The sequence below is a fragment of the Polyodon spathula genome, chromosome 3, assembly GCF_017654505.1.
Source record: "Polyodon spathula isolate WHYD16114869_AA chromosome 3, ASM1765450v1, whole genome shotgun sequence".
Classification (NCBI taxonomy): domain Eukaryota; kingdom Metazoa; phylum Chordata; class Actinopteri; order Acipenseriformes; family Polyodontidae; genus Polyodon; species Polyodon spathula.
Window position 1 is genome coordinate 39,226,105 of NC_054536.1, and position 19,080 is coordinate 39,245,184.

General features: G+C 36.8%; 1 protein-coding gene across 1 annotated transcript; it reads left to right on the forward strand.

The window, feature by feature from the left end:
- The first annotated feature begins 1,603 nt into the window (after positions 1-1,603).
- LOC121308977 (C-C chemokine receptor type 3-like) lies at positions 1,604-3,294 on the forward strand. Its single transcript, XM_041241747.1, has 2 exons — positions 1,604-1,618; positions 2,112-3,294. The coding sequence occupies exons 1-2, from the start codon at positions 1,604-1,606 to the stop codon at positions 3,186-3,188; spliced, it is 1,092 nt and encodes a 363-aa protein (XP_041097681.1). The 3' UTR covers positions 3,189-3,294.
- Positions 3,295-19,080: the final 15,786 nt, after the last annotated feature.

Here is a 19,080-nt window from a genome sequence, read left to right on the forward strand (position 1 = left end):
CTTATTTTAGTTTATTCATGGTTATCTGTATAAACATGCTATTTAAAACTATCTGCATTGCGTATTTTATGTAAATTATTTAACGAATAAGTGTCCTCAGTACACATATTGGTAATTACGTCATTACGTTTATGTCACTAAGTTATAAACGGCCCGTCCATGAAAATTTGGGGCCCAGCCAGGAATTAAATTCTGCCGCCGCCACTGGTGCACGCTTAGTCCTTGGTAGTTCGGTGCCTCGGCGCACATAGTGTCTCGGTGCTCAGTGCACTCGGTCCTCGGTGTGCATAGCTCCTCCAGTGTGTCTCCCCTGTTGCATGCCCCGCATTGACCAGGTAGCTGACTACATGTGGTTAGGGTAGGCACGGCTGCATTAGCTGCCCCTCAGTGTGCCTAGAACCTCAGTGCTCTGTGCATGGGGCTTGGTGCCTCGATGCCCTCTGCCTGCAAATGGTGTCTTCCTGTCTAACACGGCGCAGCTCCTTCAGCCTGTGCTCCACTCCGCTATATGCTGCCTCGTTGTGTGACTGCACGTGGTTAAGGATAGGCACCTCTCGGTGCCCTCAGTGCTTAGACACTCCGTGCCTCGGTGCTTTAGTGCCCCAGCGTGTCGTTAACACCTGCACTCGGCGCACCAGTACTGTATTGTACTTCAGTCAGTGTCCTCGGTGAAGACAGCCTTTTTATTGGCCATCACCTCCGCTAAGTGGGTCAGTGAGCTACAGGCTCTGTCTGTGCACAGTTCCTGTATACGCGTTTGGGACAATGGAAACAGGCTATGGTTGCGCACTAACCCTGCATTCCTACCTAAGGTGATTATGGCTTTCCACAAACCAATCAGTGGAACTAGAGGCCTTCCATTCCTCTCCCTTTGATTCTGAGGAGGATAGAAAACTGAATTCTCCCTGCCCAGCGAGGGCATTGAGAGGTTATGTGGATAGGACAAAAGGGCTGTATCAGTCTGACCAGCTCTTCGTTTTGCTATTTTAAAAGGACCCTGGGTCAACCCCTCTCGAAGCAGCGACTGGCCCACTGGATTGTGACACAGTATCGACTCAGTACAATAGCCTGGGATGATGGCCACACAGTCTACCAGAGGTAGAGTGCTGCAGCTAGCTGGGCTAAAACCTTCATTAGGTACAAAGGTCCTTGGGGTTGTACGCGTATACCAGAAACACTAGTTGGCGGTAACGAGGCGTCCCTCGTATGCTGTCCCTCCAGCTCCGGTATACTTTCCCAAAAGTATTGGTTGGTGGTCATCTTTGAATTGAAGGGGAACGTTAGGTTACTTAACGTAACCCTGGGTCCCTGAAAGAGAAGACGACCACCAAACCTTGCGAGGTCGCATCACTCGCATTCGCGGGTTCGATGCAAAAGAGGAAGTGGGCACCGCGGAGCGACTACTTATTCCCTCGGCAGGCGGGACCAAGGACGTCACTCCACGGAGGAGCCTATCGCCACCTCTGACATAAAATGCTCAGCGAATACCTACCTAAGGCAGGCATATCCCAAAAGTATTGGTTGCTGGTCATCTTCTCTTTCAGGGAACCAGAGTTACAGTAAGTGACCTAACGTTAAGTAGGATTTGTTTTTCAGTCTCAGCATGTTTGCCGAGCAAGTACATGTCACATACACGGTTTTAACCTGTCCCAATTGAGTTACCAGAACCAAGCTGAACACAAGAGGAATGCTGGGGGAGATGATATTAAAACTTAAATATTGAAATAACTACATTTAAATGCTAAAATCTCTAAAAAGTGTGGCAGAGTGTAGCAGTCTAATTTTCACAAGTCAAAGATGTGTACTGTACTAATTATAGACGGTGGGTTGCAAAGGAAGTGAAACATTTACACTTCATCCATCAATGTCAATAAAATGTTAAATCATCCCTCAAATTACCCCCCCCCCTCTTATTTGTCATCACAAAATCTTATATAGGGGAGGCTGCTGATGGCAAAATAAAGAATTGCCTCTACTGAAAGAAAAAAAATCGCTTTTATTACTCTTTTGATTACTTAGTTTTAGACATGGTAAGTTATTTTGGAGTCATTGTATATATTTTGTTTTCCTGTCAATGTGCTGGTAGTAATGTTCTTGTTTTTATTTGATAGAATGATGAAACCACTACAACAGAGTTGTTAAGTACTGGGAATGCAGCTTACCCAACAGAATACTATGATTACAACTTCAGTGAAGGTTATGTTTATCTCTGTGACAATGAGGATTTCATCCAATTTGGTGCAAAGTTTGTACCCTTTTTCTACTACCTGGTTTTTCTGCTGAGCCTGCTTGGGAATGGACCGGTCTTGTACATCATTTTTAAATTTGAAAAACTGACAACTGTAACCAACATATTTATTCTCAACCTGGTCCTCTCTGATTTGGTGTTTGCATCCTGCCTTCCATTCTGGGCCTCTTACCACTCTTCGGAGTGGATCTTTGGAAGTACAATGTGTAAACTTATGAGCAGTATATACTTTATTGGTTTCTATAGTTCCATCATGTTCCTGACACTGATGACTTTTGACAGGTACCTAGCTGTGGTTCATGCTGTAATTGCTGCTAAGAGAAGGAGGATTGTGTACGCGTTTATTTCAAGTGCTGTGGTTTGGGGCATAAGTTTTGGAGCGACCATAAAAGAGTTTGTTCTCTATGACATTAGAGAAGATAGTCAGAGGGGTACTGTATGCGAAGAAACTGGATATCCTGCAGACTTAATGGAGAAATTTAAGCTGGTGGGCTATTTTCAACAAATTGTGCTGTTCTTCCTACTTCCTCTCATTGTTGTTTTGTATTGTTACACCAGAATAGTCATCACACTAATTAAAACCAAAATGAAAGAAAAGTGCAGGGCAGTAAAACTCATATTCCTCATTGTAGTGGCATTCTTCCTGTGTTGGACACCGTATAATGTTGTGATATTTTTAAAGGCGCTACAAATATTGAAAAGCTCTACATCGGTTAATTGCAGCAATGATCTTGACCTTGACTATGCATTGTATGTTACTCGTAATATAGCGTACTTGTACTTCTGCATAAATCCAGTATTTTACACATTTGTTGGTAAAAAGTTCCAGGGCCATGCTACCAAACTGTTTACAAAATGGACTAGTTTCAGGGATCAGTCTCAAAGCAGTCACAGTGGTAGGACTACTGATCAGAGAAGCCCTCAAACTATTTATGAATAAATGCCAATCTGAGGTATTCAGTTGGATACTGCATAGTTTGTTCTGCCTTTAAGTGATGAGTAAAAAAAACATCCATCATATTTCATAATAATATTGTTTAGACATTATTTACATACACACTGTAGTTTTGAAGTTTGTATATTTTTTTTACATTTTTTTTTAAAATGTGTATACACTGTAACTCTTTCATAAATATACCAAAACTGTACATATATGCCTGTAATTCTATCTTGGGTTTCTGATGACATTGATAAATCACTTGTGGTAGTTCTTTCATGAGTATATATTTCTCCAGAAACCCTTGATGGCAATACTGCATTATTAGTACAGTTGGAAGTACGTAATTACTTATATTAAATGAAAGATAATGTATAACTTTAATTGTATGTTCAACATTTTAACAAGTGGCCATCTACTGTACATCCTGCTTGAGTGACCAATAAATAATACAATTTTTTACAGCTATGTGTTGCAAAAAAGATTCTATAAATCTTATGCAAATTTTTTTTTAATTAAGATGAATATGACTTTGGACTGGAATAATGGTGTTTGTTACTCTAATTTTTTTTATGTAAATAAAATTACAACTGAAAATTTCCACACTGTGCTGTTCTTAATTTAGTAGGTGAGTCAATGGTTTGTTTCTTCCTGTTAGTTCTAACTTTGAAAGCAACGGTGCATTTAATTAAAAAAGAAAACACACGGAGACTATATTTTTTACATTTATATTATGTACATGCATTGTGCTACTTCATCTCCCCTGACCTTTCCAATGTTCCTGGATTGCATTTGTATATAACTGTGCAATCAGTGAGCTGCTTTGTGGCAAGATCCATAATATAATACAATCTGCAACAGAGTTCAGTGTTTTATTTGTACTTGTTACACGTGCTAAGAAATACTAATCCACTTAACGTGAAACAATTTTTGTGAATGCAAGGGTCTATTTTAGCATGCTACAATCAGTACTAAACTTGATATAGTTTAACTGATGATCCTAATGAGTTAAACTTTTGTTGAGCTGAAAATGGTACTAACATTAAATAAATTAAGTGGCCTAAATTAGGTCTGCAAAATGTTTTCATTGCACATTGCATTATTAAAACATGCTTAACTAGTTGTGTCCTAGAACTTGTGTCTTCCTGTTATTTTTCCCTACCTAAAAGTGTTCCTATATAAACAAATGTGGTTTTTGTTTGTTACAATTTTATACAGTGTTTTATTTAGAACTGTGCAGAAAGTATAAAACACCCTGTTTTGTCTGCAAAATTCTGAACAGAATTAAGAAAATGAACCTTTGTTTATTCTGGTCCTTCATTGCAATCAGAAAGCTGAGCATTCTAAAATTAAGTATATTAACTATTGTATATAATATATCAGTTATTTTTATGACCTTTTCCATTTAAATGCAATTTTTGTACAATTTAGCCATATCTTTGACAGATAGTGTAGGCTATGTGTAGCAAATATGAATGTACTATACTGACAGTAGCAGCAGCAGTAATCAGATAGACGGCTCATTAAGAATGTTTTTGCTGATCCCTTTACAAAAGTTGAAAACCACTGTAGCAAAGTGGTTGAGACAATGACAGACAAAGTACTGGTGAAATGGAGGTTTATTTTTATAATCCAAAGTCCAATGACAAAATAGTAAACAATAAGGATAACAGACAATACACAATGGGTTGCGTATTGCTCTGTTGTAATCCCGATATTTAAACACCCACACGTCACACAAGCACAATCGCAATTAGTGCTATAGGGCTCGTGGTGCAAATAAAGTTAATCGTGACGCAAGTACAATGTTGTCCGGTGAGATGCTGACTTTGGTATCCCATGGAATTCGGTATCCCTTGTGATTTCACGCCTGCGCAGATGCGTTTTTTCTCTTTTTTTCAAAAGACGGCTGAATTGGAATGTCAAATATATCTGTGTATATGCGCCACACTAATAGTTACAGTGATCTACTCAGGCTTATTGTTTTACGTAGTTTGAGGCACGAAAGAGTCACATTATATTTATTTTTAGCAATTGTATATATTGTTTTTGACATGTGAAATTCCGTTTCTGAAATGTAAACTAATTAATGAGGTATTACTACCCAGAAAGACTTTGATAATATTTAATAAGCAATTAATATAAGTCAGACCAAGTAAAACATAAAACAAATACTGGGCAGCGTGTCTTTTTGATTTATTTTTCTCTTCTGTTTGGTTAAAGCTCTCTTTATCCCTCAGTGTAGACTGCAAATAAATTTTTGGTTGCGTTCTCTTTACTTTAGAAAGTCTGCGTTGAAGTCGGGAGTCATATGTTTTTTGTACAGACTGTCCAGTGAGATATGTTTCCAATTGTATTAAACACTGGAGTCCCCCAGTATTCTACATGGGTGGGGGTACAGTAGTCCATATCTATTGAGAAGCCAAAGAATTCTGTATCCCCTCACAATGTAATCAAAACATGAGTTTAATGGATCATGTCATCTTTTTTTTGTACAAACTCTCCTGTTAGGTATGTGTTCAATTGTATTAAACACTGGCATCCCCCAATATTCTACATGGGTGGGGGTACAGTATTTCATAGCTATTGAGAAGCCAAAGAATTCTGTATCCTCTCATAATGTAATCAAAACATGGGTTTAATGGATCATGTCATTTTTTTTGTATTAAACATTGCCATTTAAACTTTTTTCAATTATGTCTTCATTTTTCAAGTTTGCAGAATATCTATTAAACGGAAAAAGGATTGTTTTCGACAACAGCACTGATGCCATTAATAACATTCAAAAGAACATAGCTGAGAGTTTAATGAGTCTGGTAAATGTATAATCATTAAAATAGGTTGAGAATATGCCTGGTTTGTGTCAATGGAAACAATTAGGCATTTGTATTGAATCGTTCAACAAATGGTATAAGTAACAATATTGCTGAATGCTGTTTTTGTATGTCAGAAATGTATTTTCTCTACTCAGTTCAGAGTTCCAGTTCAGATGTTCAAATATGGCTTCAAAAGATTGGATTGGTTCCTTGTTCTGCATTTTTTGGGGGGAGTTGGATGGGATATTGACTTTATGTTCTCCTGAGTGTCTGTAACAAAACATAACTAAACTTACCATTATTAAGTTATTTCTGGAGTTAGACACCAACAGCTTGGTGTTATATTATTTGAAAATAAGCTTTTAATTGAACACTTAATCAAAAACACTATCTGTTTTAAGTTTGTTTGTGCTCTGTAAGCAGTGTTTTGTTTGTTAAAATATTTTATTTAATAAACGGTGCATGGCATGTCTCTTCAACTGCAATACTGCCTTTGTTTTTATTCCTGCTTCTGGCCTGACGTCACCACTCAGCGTTATCCTGTCACTGGCTTCTCAATAGCTTGTACACCCACCCCTGTAGAATATTGGGGGACCCCAGTGTTTAATACAATTGAACACCTACGTCACAGGACAGTGTGTACAAAAAAAAAAACATATGACATGATCCATTAAATTCATGTTTTGATTACATTTTGAGGGGATACAGAATTCTTTAGCTTCTCAATAGCTTGTATCCCCACCCATATAGAATATTTGGAGACCCAGTGTTTAATACAATTGAACACATACCTCACAGGTCAGTGTGTAAAAACAACTATGACTCCCAACTTAAATGCAGACTTCCTAGGAGTAACACGAACACACCCAAAAATTTATTTGCAGTCTACACTGAGGGATAAAGAAAGCTTTAACCAAACAGGAGAGTAAAAGAAATTTAAAAAAAAAAAAAAAAAGAGAAAGAAAGAGAGTATGCCCAATTGACAGGACGACAGAGGGTTTAGGCTCAGAGACAATGTAAAGTCAAAAATAAAGTTTTTTATTAAATAAAATAACCAAATGGTTATTTGTCCGTGTTCCCAAAAGGTTTTCTCTAAGTTTGTGTTTATTAGATTAATAGCACACTCCTTTCTTCTAAACACAAAAACTCTCCAACACACAGCAAACTCCCAAACAGAAAAAAAAAAAAAACACCTCTAGACAGGGCCTCTCCCCTGGCTTTTATCCCCTGTGGCTGGAGCCCAATTAATCAATAATCATTCAATTAGAGCTCCAGCCACATTCTCACATGTTTTTCTGGCAGGGAAATTTAACCCCCTCCCTGCCAGTTCCAAACATATTCATATAGACGGGGCAGTTCCCCGTCACACCAACATTTGTGTTGTTTTACTTGGTCTGACTTATATTAATTGCTTATTAAATATTATCGAAGTCTTTCTGGGCAGTGATACCTTATTAATTAGTTTACATTTCTGATACAGAATTTCGGCCGAAGACCGAATCCATCTCAAAAGATTCGGCCGAATACCGAACTGAATACCGAATCTACAAAAACTATCAAGAAAACTTAAGGAAACTGTTGAACGAAAAACAGACTGGCAGCTACTAACAAGGGACGCGCACAATCTATAGTTTTGAGCCTTTTAGTTAACAGTATTTTTATTACCGAATGGAATCTCTGGGCGTGCCATCATATTCTCGGTACCTCTAGTTAAAAATCTCATTAAATGCTTTATTTTTAAATTCTCAACACAGTTGTATCAAATCTGCAAGTTCTTGCATGCGCGCCTAAGAGAGACAGTCCGCTGCCACGTTTGTAGCCTACTTTAAATTACTTTACGATTTCAGCTTGAGTGCCTTTAAGTAAGATGACACTGGCAGCCTGGATGACAAATAAGCTTACTTGATTTGAAAAAATAACTTACACTACTTGGTTTTATTAAATGATTATAAAACAAAATATGAAAGCTGATTAATTTCAACAAACAACACGACAACTTTTTAATGAAAAAATATTGTAGCTATATTGTAACGATCAGGTTCTCGCTTGCCTTTTTCAATGAATTTAATTTAATTAATAGAGAATAAAAACATACTAAGATAACTATCTAGCCTTTGTTTAATTAATCGTTTTTGTAAGCTTCTGTTGCTTACACATCGCTTATATATAGTGAAGACCGTGGGTGAAACCAAGTCCTGTGAATGCCTTTTAATTTGTTTGTTTTTTAAACCATTTATGCAAAACCATAACAAAACATGTATACAGGTTTTTTTTTTTTTTTTTTTTTTTTTTTTTGTAATGTATTACTTGTACTGCGGTTGCCTTTAATTATTATTTTTTTGCCGAATGGAAATATATCCCTAAACAAGATTTCCGTTTTGAAGCTCACACAGTTTACCGCTAGCCCTCTCCCCCCACAACAGAAACGTCAAAATACAGAACCATTTACTTTACCTTTACAAGAAAGGACTGCTGCATCTTTACCAAAATAACCCGCTATTTTCTTTAATGGCGTTTCAACCCGTGTCACCTGATCTGAGAGCTGAGGAAAAATCACTATGAGTGACCTGAATCAACATGCAAAATAAAACCATCTTTGATTTAAATGCACCCTGTGTGTAACACATATCAAATAGGCTACGATATAATAATACAAATAAATAAATAAAAAATTGAATGAAACACAGAAGTTCCCAAATGGTTCAACTTGTATTAGCACGCTACAATAATGTAAAATGTAATTTACTAAAGCATACTGTTCACAACGTCTTGCACATCTGACAGTTGGAAAGTTATAAAAAAATATATTTCTGTGCACCGATTTTTAAAATTGTAATTATTTTTTTATTATTTATAACACGTTGACAGACAAAGCACAAAAGTCTACAACAGTTTGCTGTTACTATATATTACAGGTTTACTGCATAACTTTACTTCATGAAAAGTGTGATGTTTATGTGCAGGTTGCACTGGGGTATGTTTGCATTCATCAGTTGCACCACTGTTCAGTGCGTGTGCCATCAGTAACTTAGGGAGTCGAGAGCTGCAACAGAGTTCATCAAACGTGTTCTTGTTATTAAATACAAAAGTTACGTTCAATACCTGATTCGTGTATTTTATTTAAATACGAACTGCACACATTGGAGGGATGTATTAAAATGGATGTGCGTCTAGGCGGATATAGGATTCGGATTCGGTTCACCAAATCCTAAGTATTCGTCTGAATCCAAACCCTGCTCAAAAAGTAGGTATTCAGGCCGAATCCGTAACCGAATCCTGGATTCGGTGCATCCCTACTAATAACAAACAAACAATTTTTAGACATGACAAAACACTCACGATTACAACACGGGTCTCCTTCCGGTTTAGCGTTAACCATAACAAAGGAACAGATCACCTCGCTACGTCCCATTACTGTATATACCGTCAATCATGACCCCTTGCTTAACGATTGCAACTACTCCTCCAATCCGCAGCTGCCATATCGTTTCCCTTCCGGGTCGATAATTTAGTGTACCGTAGCTCCGCCCCCTTTCTAGATGGCTGACTTCCACCTAACCCTTGGAATGAATTGTCAGATCATCCAGTCCAGGGCACTCTGTTCCCTTTACACAGCGCCTTCACAGGTCGGGAGGGAGATTTATCACCAAGAATCAGTTTGTTTCTGTCACAGCCATACACTGATGTTATGTTCTATGAATAAATGTGATTTCTTAAATCCATTTCTTCACTACCCTCCATTATTATTTGACAGTTAGGCAGGCTACGGCTACTACCACAGAGACACACATTGAACTCCTTTTTTTAATGTGTAAAACGTTGTTTGGATGATAAAGACACATGAACCAGGTTTATAAAAGATTAAAAATGTACTAGCTAATTTGCTGTATAGGGTTTCTTTTATTTTACAATCTTAAGCAGCTTTGTACTTCAACTGAACACCTACTCAGAAAAGCAGGACAAGTGTAAAAAAACAACAAAACTCAGAATCATCTTCCTCCCACATGTGAACAATATTAAGAAAAAAAATAAAAAGAACATACATTTTCCAACATAAAGTAACAGATTCCCTGCAGCACAGTATATTAAACACAATACATTAAACACAGTACAACACTGAATCCAAAATACTGCAGCAAGTTTCCATAAGGGTTGCATGATAAATGTTATAAATATTTTGTAATGAATTCCTATTTATTTAAAAAATATTCAATTTTGACGACTATTTTTGACTGCAGTCTCAGAATTAGTGTTATCATTCTTTCCAGTCAGGTAGCAGCATCCCCATAAATGTCAGCAGACGTAGCTATGATTCTCACTCAAGAAAACCTATGAGCTAAATTTTACAGACAGTAGTTGCTCAGGTTGCTAGGATACGGTCAACTAGGTATTATATATAGCAATGTCATCTGGAATGAATTAATAGACATGTTTTATTTTTGCATTTTTAGACACCATTAAAACATAATTTTAAAATGTTCATACAAGTAGTGGGACAGCAAAGCTGCATAATTGTGAATGTTAGAAGCATGACACTTCCCACAGGTATAGATGAGGCCAAGATGAAAATGTTCTGATAATGTGCCAAGTTGAAGTAATTTGTATGTGGAGGTACTGGAATACCTTACATTTAGCCAAATATTAATACTATGATGTGGGTTAATATAAAAAATATATAAAAAATGTGATATTAGTAGTATATATATATTTTAATAATAAAAAAACAACATTCCTTGTCCTTGTATTTTCTCATCTGTAAGTGTGCATGTAGCCTGTTGCCTGTCTGAATGGCATAGTCTCTGCAGTTGCTAGGGAGGGGTGGGGTTCAGGCTGATTGGCTTGATTGCACTATTTTAAATTATATTTCAAACTGTCAAATAGAAATAATATGTAGTTTAATAACTGTAAATTAAAACATTATCGAATTTTCGAGCAAAGAACAATAAAGTAATGAAGTAATGATTTTTGTTTTGTGTACCTCAACCCTACTCGGTGAGCAAATGAAAACAAATGAGTACTTTTGTTACTTATAGCTTGTATCTCACATTACAAGGACACGTAATGCCCATCAGATGACTGTAGCCAGTCTCTGCATTCTACACTGAGAGCCTTTGAGAAAGACCTTGTTTCATGTCCTGAGATCAGCTTTGAGTTTAACAAGTGGTGTAGTCAAAGATGTAGGGTGTTCCAGTATTGGGCAAAAACTTTAGTGCTAGAACTTATTATGTTGCCATTTTTGAGAGCCATTAGAGAGGCCAATTGTTCATTGAATATACAGGCCCTTCAGGAGCTTATACCATAGTTCTTTACATTAGACCAGGGGTGGGTAATCCTGGTCCTGGAGGGCCGGTGTCCCTCCTGGATTTTGTTCCAGCTGTGCTCTAAATTACTTAATTGTACTGGTTATTACCAATTATTGGTTTAATTAAGTCATTTAGAGCACAGTTGGAACAAAAGCCAGGAGGGACACTGGCCCTCCAGGACCAGGATTTCTCACCTCTTCATTAGCCCTTGCACACAATTTGTGGTGATGAAATTAATGTAAAAGTTATCTGCCATTGCCATTGGCCAGGCAGAGAAAAGGAATTTACAGTACTTTTTTTTTTAGAGGAGGCTTGTTTAAAACTATTGTTTTACATGACATCTCACAGTCAAGGCAAGCTTTTCTCAACTTTAACTTAAACTTTCTTAAACTTTTTTTTTTTGGCACAGATCAGCTAGTGTGTCCAATCTACCTGTAAACCCATCTACCATTTCTTGTATGTATGCATGTATGTATGTATGTACTATCTTAAAGGTTTAGTATGCAAAGTCTACTGCAATAATGCTGTTATTATGGAACCAATCTGACTTGATGTACTGCCTGACAAAAGCCTAAGCCAATTAACCATAGCTTGAGCAGAACATTTCCTTATATTACAAAACAGCCATCTAGATCTACATTTTCTGAATAATGATTTTAATGAGACATTTTATGTCATGGAATGCAAAGTTCCTCAGAAATCACCCATTTCACTTAAAAAAAACCCCAAAAAACAATGTTTTGTTTTATTATAATTATGAAGATGTAAAGGAAACATCTGGAAGCGCATGGTTTAAAGTGACAAGGTCAGTTAAAGTTTTGAAATATCCTCTGTTAGTGTCTGTTTCTGTGTTTCTGGCTCTTATATGGTTTCAACAGGGATCTCATAACCACATTGCAATACAGTTGGGATTATTTTTGGAAAGATGAAAGGTGTTTCCTTATGTGTTACATAATCCTTAAAATTTACTTTGTTAAAAATAGCTGTTTGCTAATTATCTGCTCTCACTTCTATCTTCTGTATTTAACTATTGAGCTTGACTGTCATGCTTTATGTTTTTTTTTAAATGTCTTTGATTGCCCTCTGACACAGGTAGTGAAAAAATACCAAGATTGGCAAGGGAAAAGACCATATGCACGAAGAACTGACTGAACTTTATCCTGATTCTATCTTTCATTTTAGGTTTATGCTTTCAGGGCTGTTTTTTTAATTGACCATTTTTAATTAACTCCAGTTAAGTGCAAGTGCAGTGCGTGACATCATTATTTTATTTTATTGATCTCTGTGTGAGAGACAGACAAGGTCATGTCCTATCTTTGTTTTTTGATAATGCTCCTGTAGTTACAGCTTCGATATTAGGACCTGTCTGCTCATCCAATCGAGTCTCCAATCCCCCGTCTAAAAAAAATAAAAATAAAAATAAATCTTCTCCAGATTGATGTGTCCAAAAAATGTGGCAAATCTATTTGATAAAAAATAGCAACTCCAGCAGTTGCTTCTGACAGATCGCTGTTTATAGTCTTACAGCCACAAAACTATTTTTTTCTCTACTCAAACCTCATCATATCATGAATAACAATCATTAACAATGCTAATCTTAATTTAGAAGTAAAACTTCAAGACCTTCAAGTATTTTAGTATAGGTAGATTTCACAATAAATAATTACAATGATACATTAAGACATCAACATCCTTGCTAAATAAATGTCAAAAAACTGTCTGGTCACTTTCTAAGTAAAAACCAGTGTCAGCAACTCATTGTGTCCGACCCACCTCCAGTGATGTCATGCATGATGTTCGGGCCTGTACTGGTAACCACAGTAGTTTTCCTAACTTACATATTTATACTAAATGGCAACATGATAAAAAATCTGTGCATTGTACCTCATGGTGCAGATTATTTTATGTGTTCGACTGTAGCGTGTCAAACACAGTCAGTAATGATCTAAATGTAAATTCAGGGATGTCAAGTGTGAGTGTAACTCATTGTACAATTTTTGTACAAAATATAGAGTTTGAGTCCAAGTTGTAATCAAGAGGGGAATATTCTTTTCTTTCTTTGCTCTTTTTAATATGTATTTTCTTTGGGCTACCTTTAGTTTATTTTGTTAAAAATCCTACCAAAGGTTATCTAAAAACTTGACAAAGCATGCTGGGAGCAAAAATTGCTCAGCTGAGAAGACTAGGAAACAAAACTTTGTGCAATTTATAGTTGTTATAACTGCAAGATATGTCTGTCTTTCAGACTTGGGCTATACAATTTGCACATCTTTGAGGCATGCTAAAATTTTACAACAGTGCAGTTTGCAGCTGTCTTTAACACTTGAAAAAGGGTGCGTGTTGTTGTGAAATCTTGCATTTCCATGGTTAAAGAGACTTAGCCTTCGACATAACATATCAAAGGTGACAATGTTTGAATAGGAGATGTGGTTTTAGGTTTCTATGGTAAAATACAGATCAAGAAAATTGAGACATGGGGCCCTTTTTATCAAATCTATTTGCAATGACAAGGCCATAGGCCCCTTTCAGATATTATGCATGCATCTTTGATTTAGTTTTTAATGGTTTAAATGGTTAACTGTTAACCATTTAAACCATTAAAAAACTGCGGCCTGCAGCCTGCATATACTTTCACCTATCGAGCTACTTATGAAACTGAACGTCCTTTCCAGTTCAAAAAAACAATGCCTGTTGTTTTCAGATCACTTTGAAACTGGTCAGATACACAGAAACACACCAATGGGTGATTTTGGCCCTGTCCACACTATGCCTTTAACACTAGAACCGCCGCAGTTATACTCATACCTTAAACTGCCGCAGGCAGTTATTATGATGGTTACATTTTAAACAACATCAGTATTAAAATGAAAGACAAACTATCGAATATAACTCAAAAGTTTTATTCAAGCACATCATAACAAACACCTGCACAGCCGAACACCTTATTTAAATGAACAGTTAAACATAAAAAGGTTTATTTTCAAATTTAACACATATAAAGCACTACTTCAAAAAATGAAAAAAAAAAACAACTAATAAAATAAACATTTAAAAAGAAACTAGTGTGTAAACAAGTATATGTACATACACAACTATAAAACCCCTTTTTTTAAATTTAAAATTAATGTAACATATGTTTTCTCTTGCGTGTCATTCGGTGCAGTACTGAATCCAGGATAAGCTGCACTTGTCTGCTGTTTTGCAGTTTTCTGATTGAAATGTTTTTGCTGAAGCGTTGTGGGTAGCTTTAAGATGAAATCTTTCCTACTGATATCCTACGGTTCCTTTACTTGTGCAAAATGAAGGAATTGATGGCTGCCAGGTCCACTAGAGATAACAATAGGCTTCTGTATATATATATATATATATATATATATATATATATATATATATATATATATATATATATATATATACACACACACACACACAGTACCGTGAAAAAATATTTGCCCCCTATCTGATTTTCTGCATTTTTTACTCTGATTATCAAATCTTCAACCAAAATCTAATATTAGATAAAAGGGACCCTGAGTGAACAAATAACACAACATATTGATACTTATTTCATTTATTTATTAGAGAATGTTATGCAACACCCAATGCCCCCGTGTGAAAAAGTAATCGGCCCCTTAGACAAAATAACTGGTTACGCCACCTTTAGCAGCAATAACTGCAACCAAACGCTTCCTGTAGTTATTGATCAGTCTCTCACAGCGCCATGGAGGAATTTTGGCTCACTCCTTCATGCAGAACTGCTTCAACTCAGTGACATTTGTGGGTTTTCAAGCATAAACTGCTTTTTTCAGGTCCTGCCACAACATCTCAATGGGGTTTAGGTGTAGACTTTGACTAGGCCATTCCAAAACTTTAAATTTCTTGTTCTCCATCCATTCTGATGTAGACATACTTGTGTGTTTTGGATCATTGTCTTGCTGCATGACCCAGCTGCGCTTCAGCTTCAGATGGACGGATGGCCTGACATTCTCCTGTAAAATTCTCTGATGTAACGATATAACAGACATAACAGGGCCCATGTTGGCCAAAAAGTTCCACTTTTGACTCCTGTCCATAGAATATTGTTCCAGAACTCTTGAGGCTCATCCATGTGCTTTCTGGCAGTGATTTCCGTCTTGCTACTCTGCCATGAATCCCATTTTTACCCAGTGTCTTTCTGATGGTGGAGTCATGAACACTGACCTTAGCTGAAGCGAGGGTCCTGCTGATCCTTGGATGTTGTTCTAGGGTTCTTTGTAACTTCCTGGATGATTTTACGCCTTGCTCTTGGAGAGATTTTGGCAGGGCGGCCACTCTTGGGAAGATTCACTACTGTCCCAAACTTTCTCCATTTGGACAATATGGCTCGGACTGTGGTTTGGTGGTGCCCCAGAGCCTAGAAATGGCTTTGTAGCCCTTTCCAGACTGATAGGCATCAACAACATTTTTTTCTTCAAGAATTTCTTTTGATCATGGCACGATGTGCTTCTAGAACAGGGCTTCTCAAACTCGGTCCTGGGGACCCCCTGTGGCTGCTGGTTTTTATTCCAACCAATCTCTCAATTATTTACCTAGACCCTTAACTGAACTGATAATTTGCATTATCGTACCTTTTTCTACTTGTTTTCAACTCTTGAAAAGTTGCAGTTCAAGTTACTTATCAAATGTTACAGCTAACTTGAAATATGCAACTGTTTAAACAAGTAGAAAAAGGTACAATTAAGCAAATTATCGGATCAATTAAGGGTCCAGTTAAGTAATTGAGAGATTGGTTGGAACGAAAACCAGCAGCCACAGGGGGTCCCCAGGACCGAGCTTGAGAAGCCCTGCTCTACAACCTGTGTGCTGACAACTTCACTCAGATGGTAAGGGCCAAAGTTAGTCAGATTTATATTGGGCAGGGCTGGCCCAGATCAGGCCTGATTGTTAACCAAAGTATTCAAACAACAGAACCTAATTATCCCTCCAACTGGGTTGAGTTAACTAGGGGGGCAATAACTTTTTCACATTTGAAGATTGCATGTTTGAATACCTTGCACACCAAACAAGTAATAGAAGCACCAAACTTTGGTGCCATTTTTTCTCTCAGACTCCCTCTATATACTACTACAACCCACGGAAAGATCTCACCAAATTCAATGTGAGCACTAAACAGTCACGCAGCTGCTGAATGAATCACACTTTTCATGGAGTTAAGTTATGCAGTAAACATGTAATATATAGTAATGGCAAACTGTTGTAGACTTTTGTCCTTTGTCTGTCAATGTGTTATAAAAAAATAAAGACGTTGTGAACAGTATGCTTTAGTAAATTACATTTAAGTTATTGTAACGTGCCAATACAAGTTGAACCATTTGGGAACTTCTGTGTTTTGTCATCATATATATATATATATATATATATATATATATATATATATATATATATATATATATATATATATATATATATATATATATATTTTTTTCCGCATCATGCATCCCAAATGTCCTATAGGATCCTATAGTGGTACTATAGGACATTATGTAGGACTAAAAAGGTTTTAAAGAAATCCTATAGGATATTCTATAGGATTTGACCAATTTACTATAGGACTTTCTATAGGTTATTTTCTTAAGGGATTTGATATGTGTTACATACACAGCTCACTCAAATCAACGAGGGTTTTATTTTGCAGGGAGATTCAGGTCACTCATCACAGTAATTTTTCCTCATAGCTCTCAGATCAGGTGACACAGGTTGAAACATCATTAAAGAAAACAGCGAGTTATTATGGGAAAGATGCAGCTGTCCTTTCTTGTAAAGGTAAAGTAAATGGTTCTGTATTTTGATGTTTCTGTTGTGGGGGGAGAGGGCTAGCGGTAAACTGTGTGAGCTTCAAACGGAAATCTTATTTAGGAATATATTTCCATTCGACAGTGCTTAATTTGTAAAGAAAGAGGTGTAGGGGCACAAGCAATGACAATAATACAGTCACTAAGAACCACACATTAAAAATCATAACACCTTTATTTGAAAGAGTATTGCACGCACTAATTTTAGATGTTTGCATTCACGTATTCTACATCATATACAAAGTAGTAGTACATGCAGAAAAAAATATTAAAGGAAACTGCAGGACAAGTAATACATAAAAAAAGCATATATACATGTTTTGTTATGGCTTTGCATTTAAATGTTTTAAAAAAAACAAACAAATTAAAAGGCATTCATAGGACTTGGTTTACGGTCTGCATTATTATCAGGGGTGTGTATGCAGCAGAAGCCGCTGGCAGATTACAAAAACGATTAACTAAACTTAGGCTAGGTAGTTCTTAGTATGTTTTTATTCTCTATTAACTAAATTATATTCATTGAAAAAGGCAACCAGATTCTTCTTCTTCTTCTTCTTCTTCTTCTTCTTCTTCTTCTTCTTCTTCTTCTTCTTCTTCTTCTTCTTCTTCTTCTTCTTCTTCTTCTTCTTCATAATGTTCCAATTGAAGTAGGCTACAATATTTTTTTCATTAAAGTTGCAGCCAGTGCCATTTTACTTAAAGGCACTCAACGCTGAAATCATAAAGTAATTTAAAGTAGGCTACAAACGTGGCAGCGGACTGTCTCTCTTTAGTGTGTCCCTTGTTAGTAGCTGCCAGTCTAATTTTCATTCAACAGTTTCCTTCAGTTTTCTTGACAGTTTTTGTAAATTCGGTATTCTGTTCGGTATTCGGCCAAATCTTTTGAGATGGATTCGGTATTTGGCAGAATCCCAAAAACTTGGATTCGGTGCATCCCTATTATATATATAGTGCCTATAGAAAGTCAACACTTCCTTTTAAATTTTTCACCTCTTGTTGCCTTATAGCCTGGAATTAAAATGCATTAAAATATTTTTTTTTCATTTATATCTACACACCCTACCCCACAAATATTCTAGAAATTTATAGAAAATTAATTCAAAATAAAAACAGAAATAGCTTGGTTGGAAAAGTGTCCACCCCCTTGTATTAGCAATACTAGATTATATATAAAAAAGAATATTGTAGGTTATATTCAAAATAAAAATATTATAATTTCCTGTGACAGGATGGTGAGTGGGGTGATGATAACGAGTCAACCCACTTATATACTTTCCAAAAATGTCCGTATTTATTAAATTCAAAACAAAAATTAAATCCAGTCTCCTCTATACCAGCAATAGAATAGGGGAATGAAAAACGTCGGGTTTGCAATCTTAAACAGAAAAACACTCTTAAACCACGATCCTCCGTGCAAGAGACGGTGCCCTGTAATCCGGGGGAAAGTGCAGTTTGGTAGTGATTTGTGAATGAGCTGGCTGCGTGGCTGCAGCTCTGGATCTTCTCCTACTCCACTGCAATAGACAAACACAATGACAACACAAAACACGTACATGCTCTGGCTGGGAACTACGTCTTAGTCAAGGGGCTTGTACTTATGTAATTACATCCCCTTTGTAGCACCAAACTCCTCCCTGCAATCACCCCGTTGCCATGGTTTATCCAGTTGCTGTCTGATCCATATCTAATCGCAATGGTGTTGTTTAGAGTACTTGTAGCTACCGTCGAGTCTGCCAGTCGAGGGGAAAACATAAAACCAGCCTTACACAACGCCCTTTCTTGTCGGGAGGGATATTTACAGTTCAAGTACCTTCGCTCTGTCACACTTCCTTATTTTGCAGTGCGCAGAATGTCCAATTATGTTTTTTCTCCTCACCGCAGCAAGTCCCCACACAGCACAGACGTTCTGAGGACACGTGAGCATCCTCCAATCTCACAAGCCTAA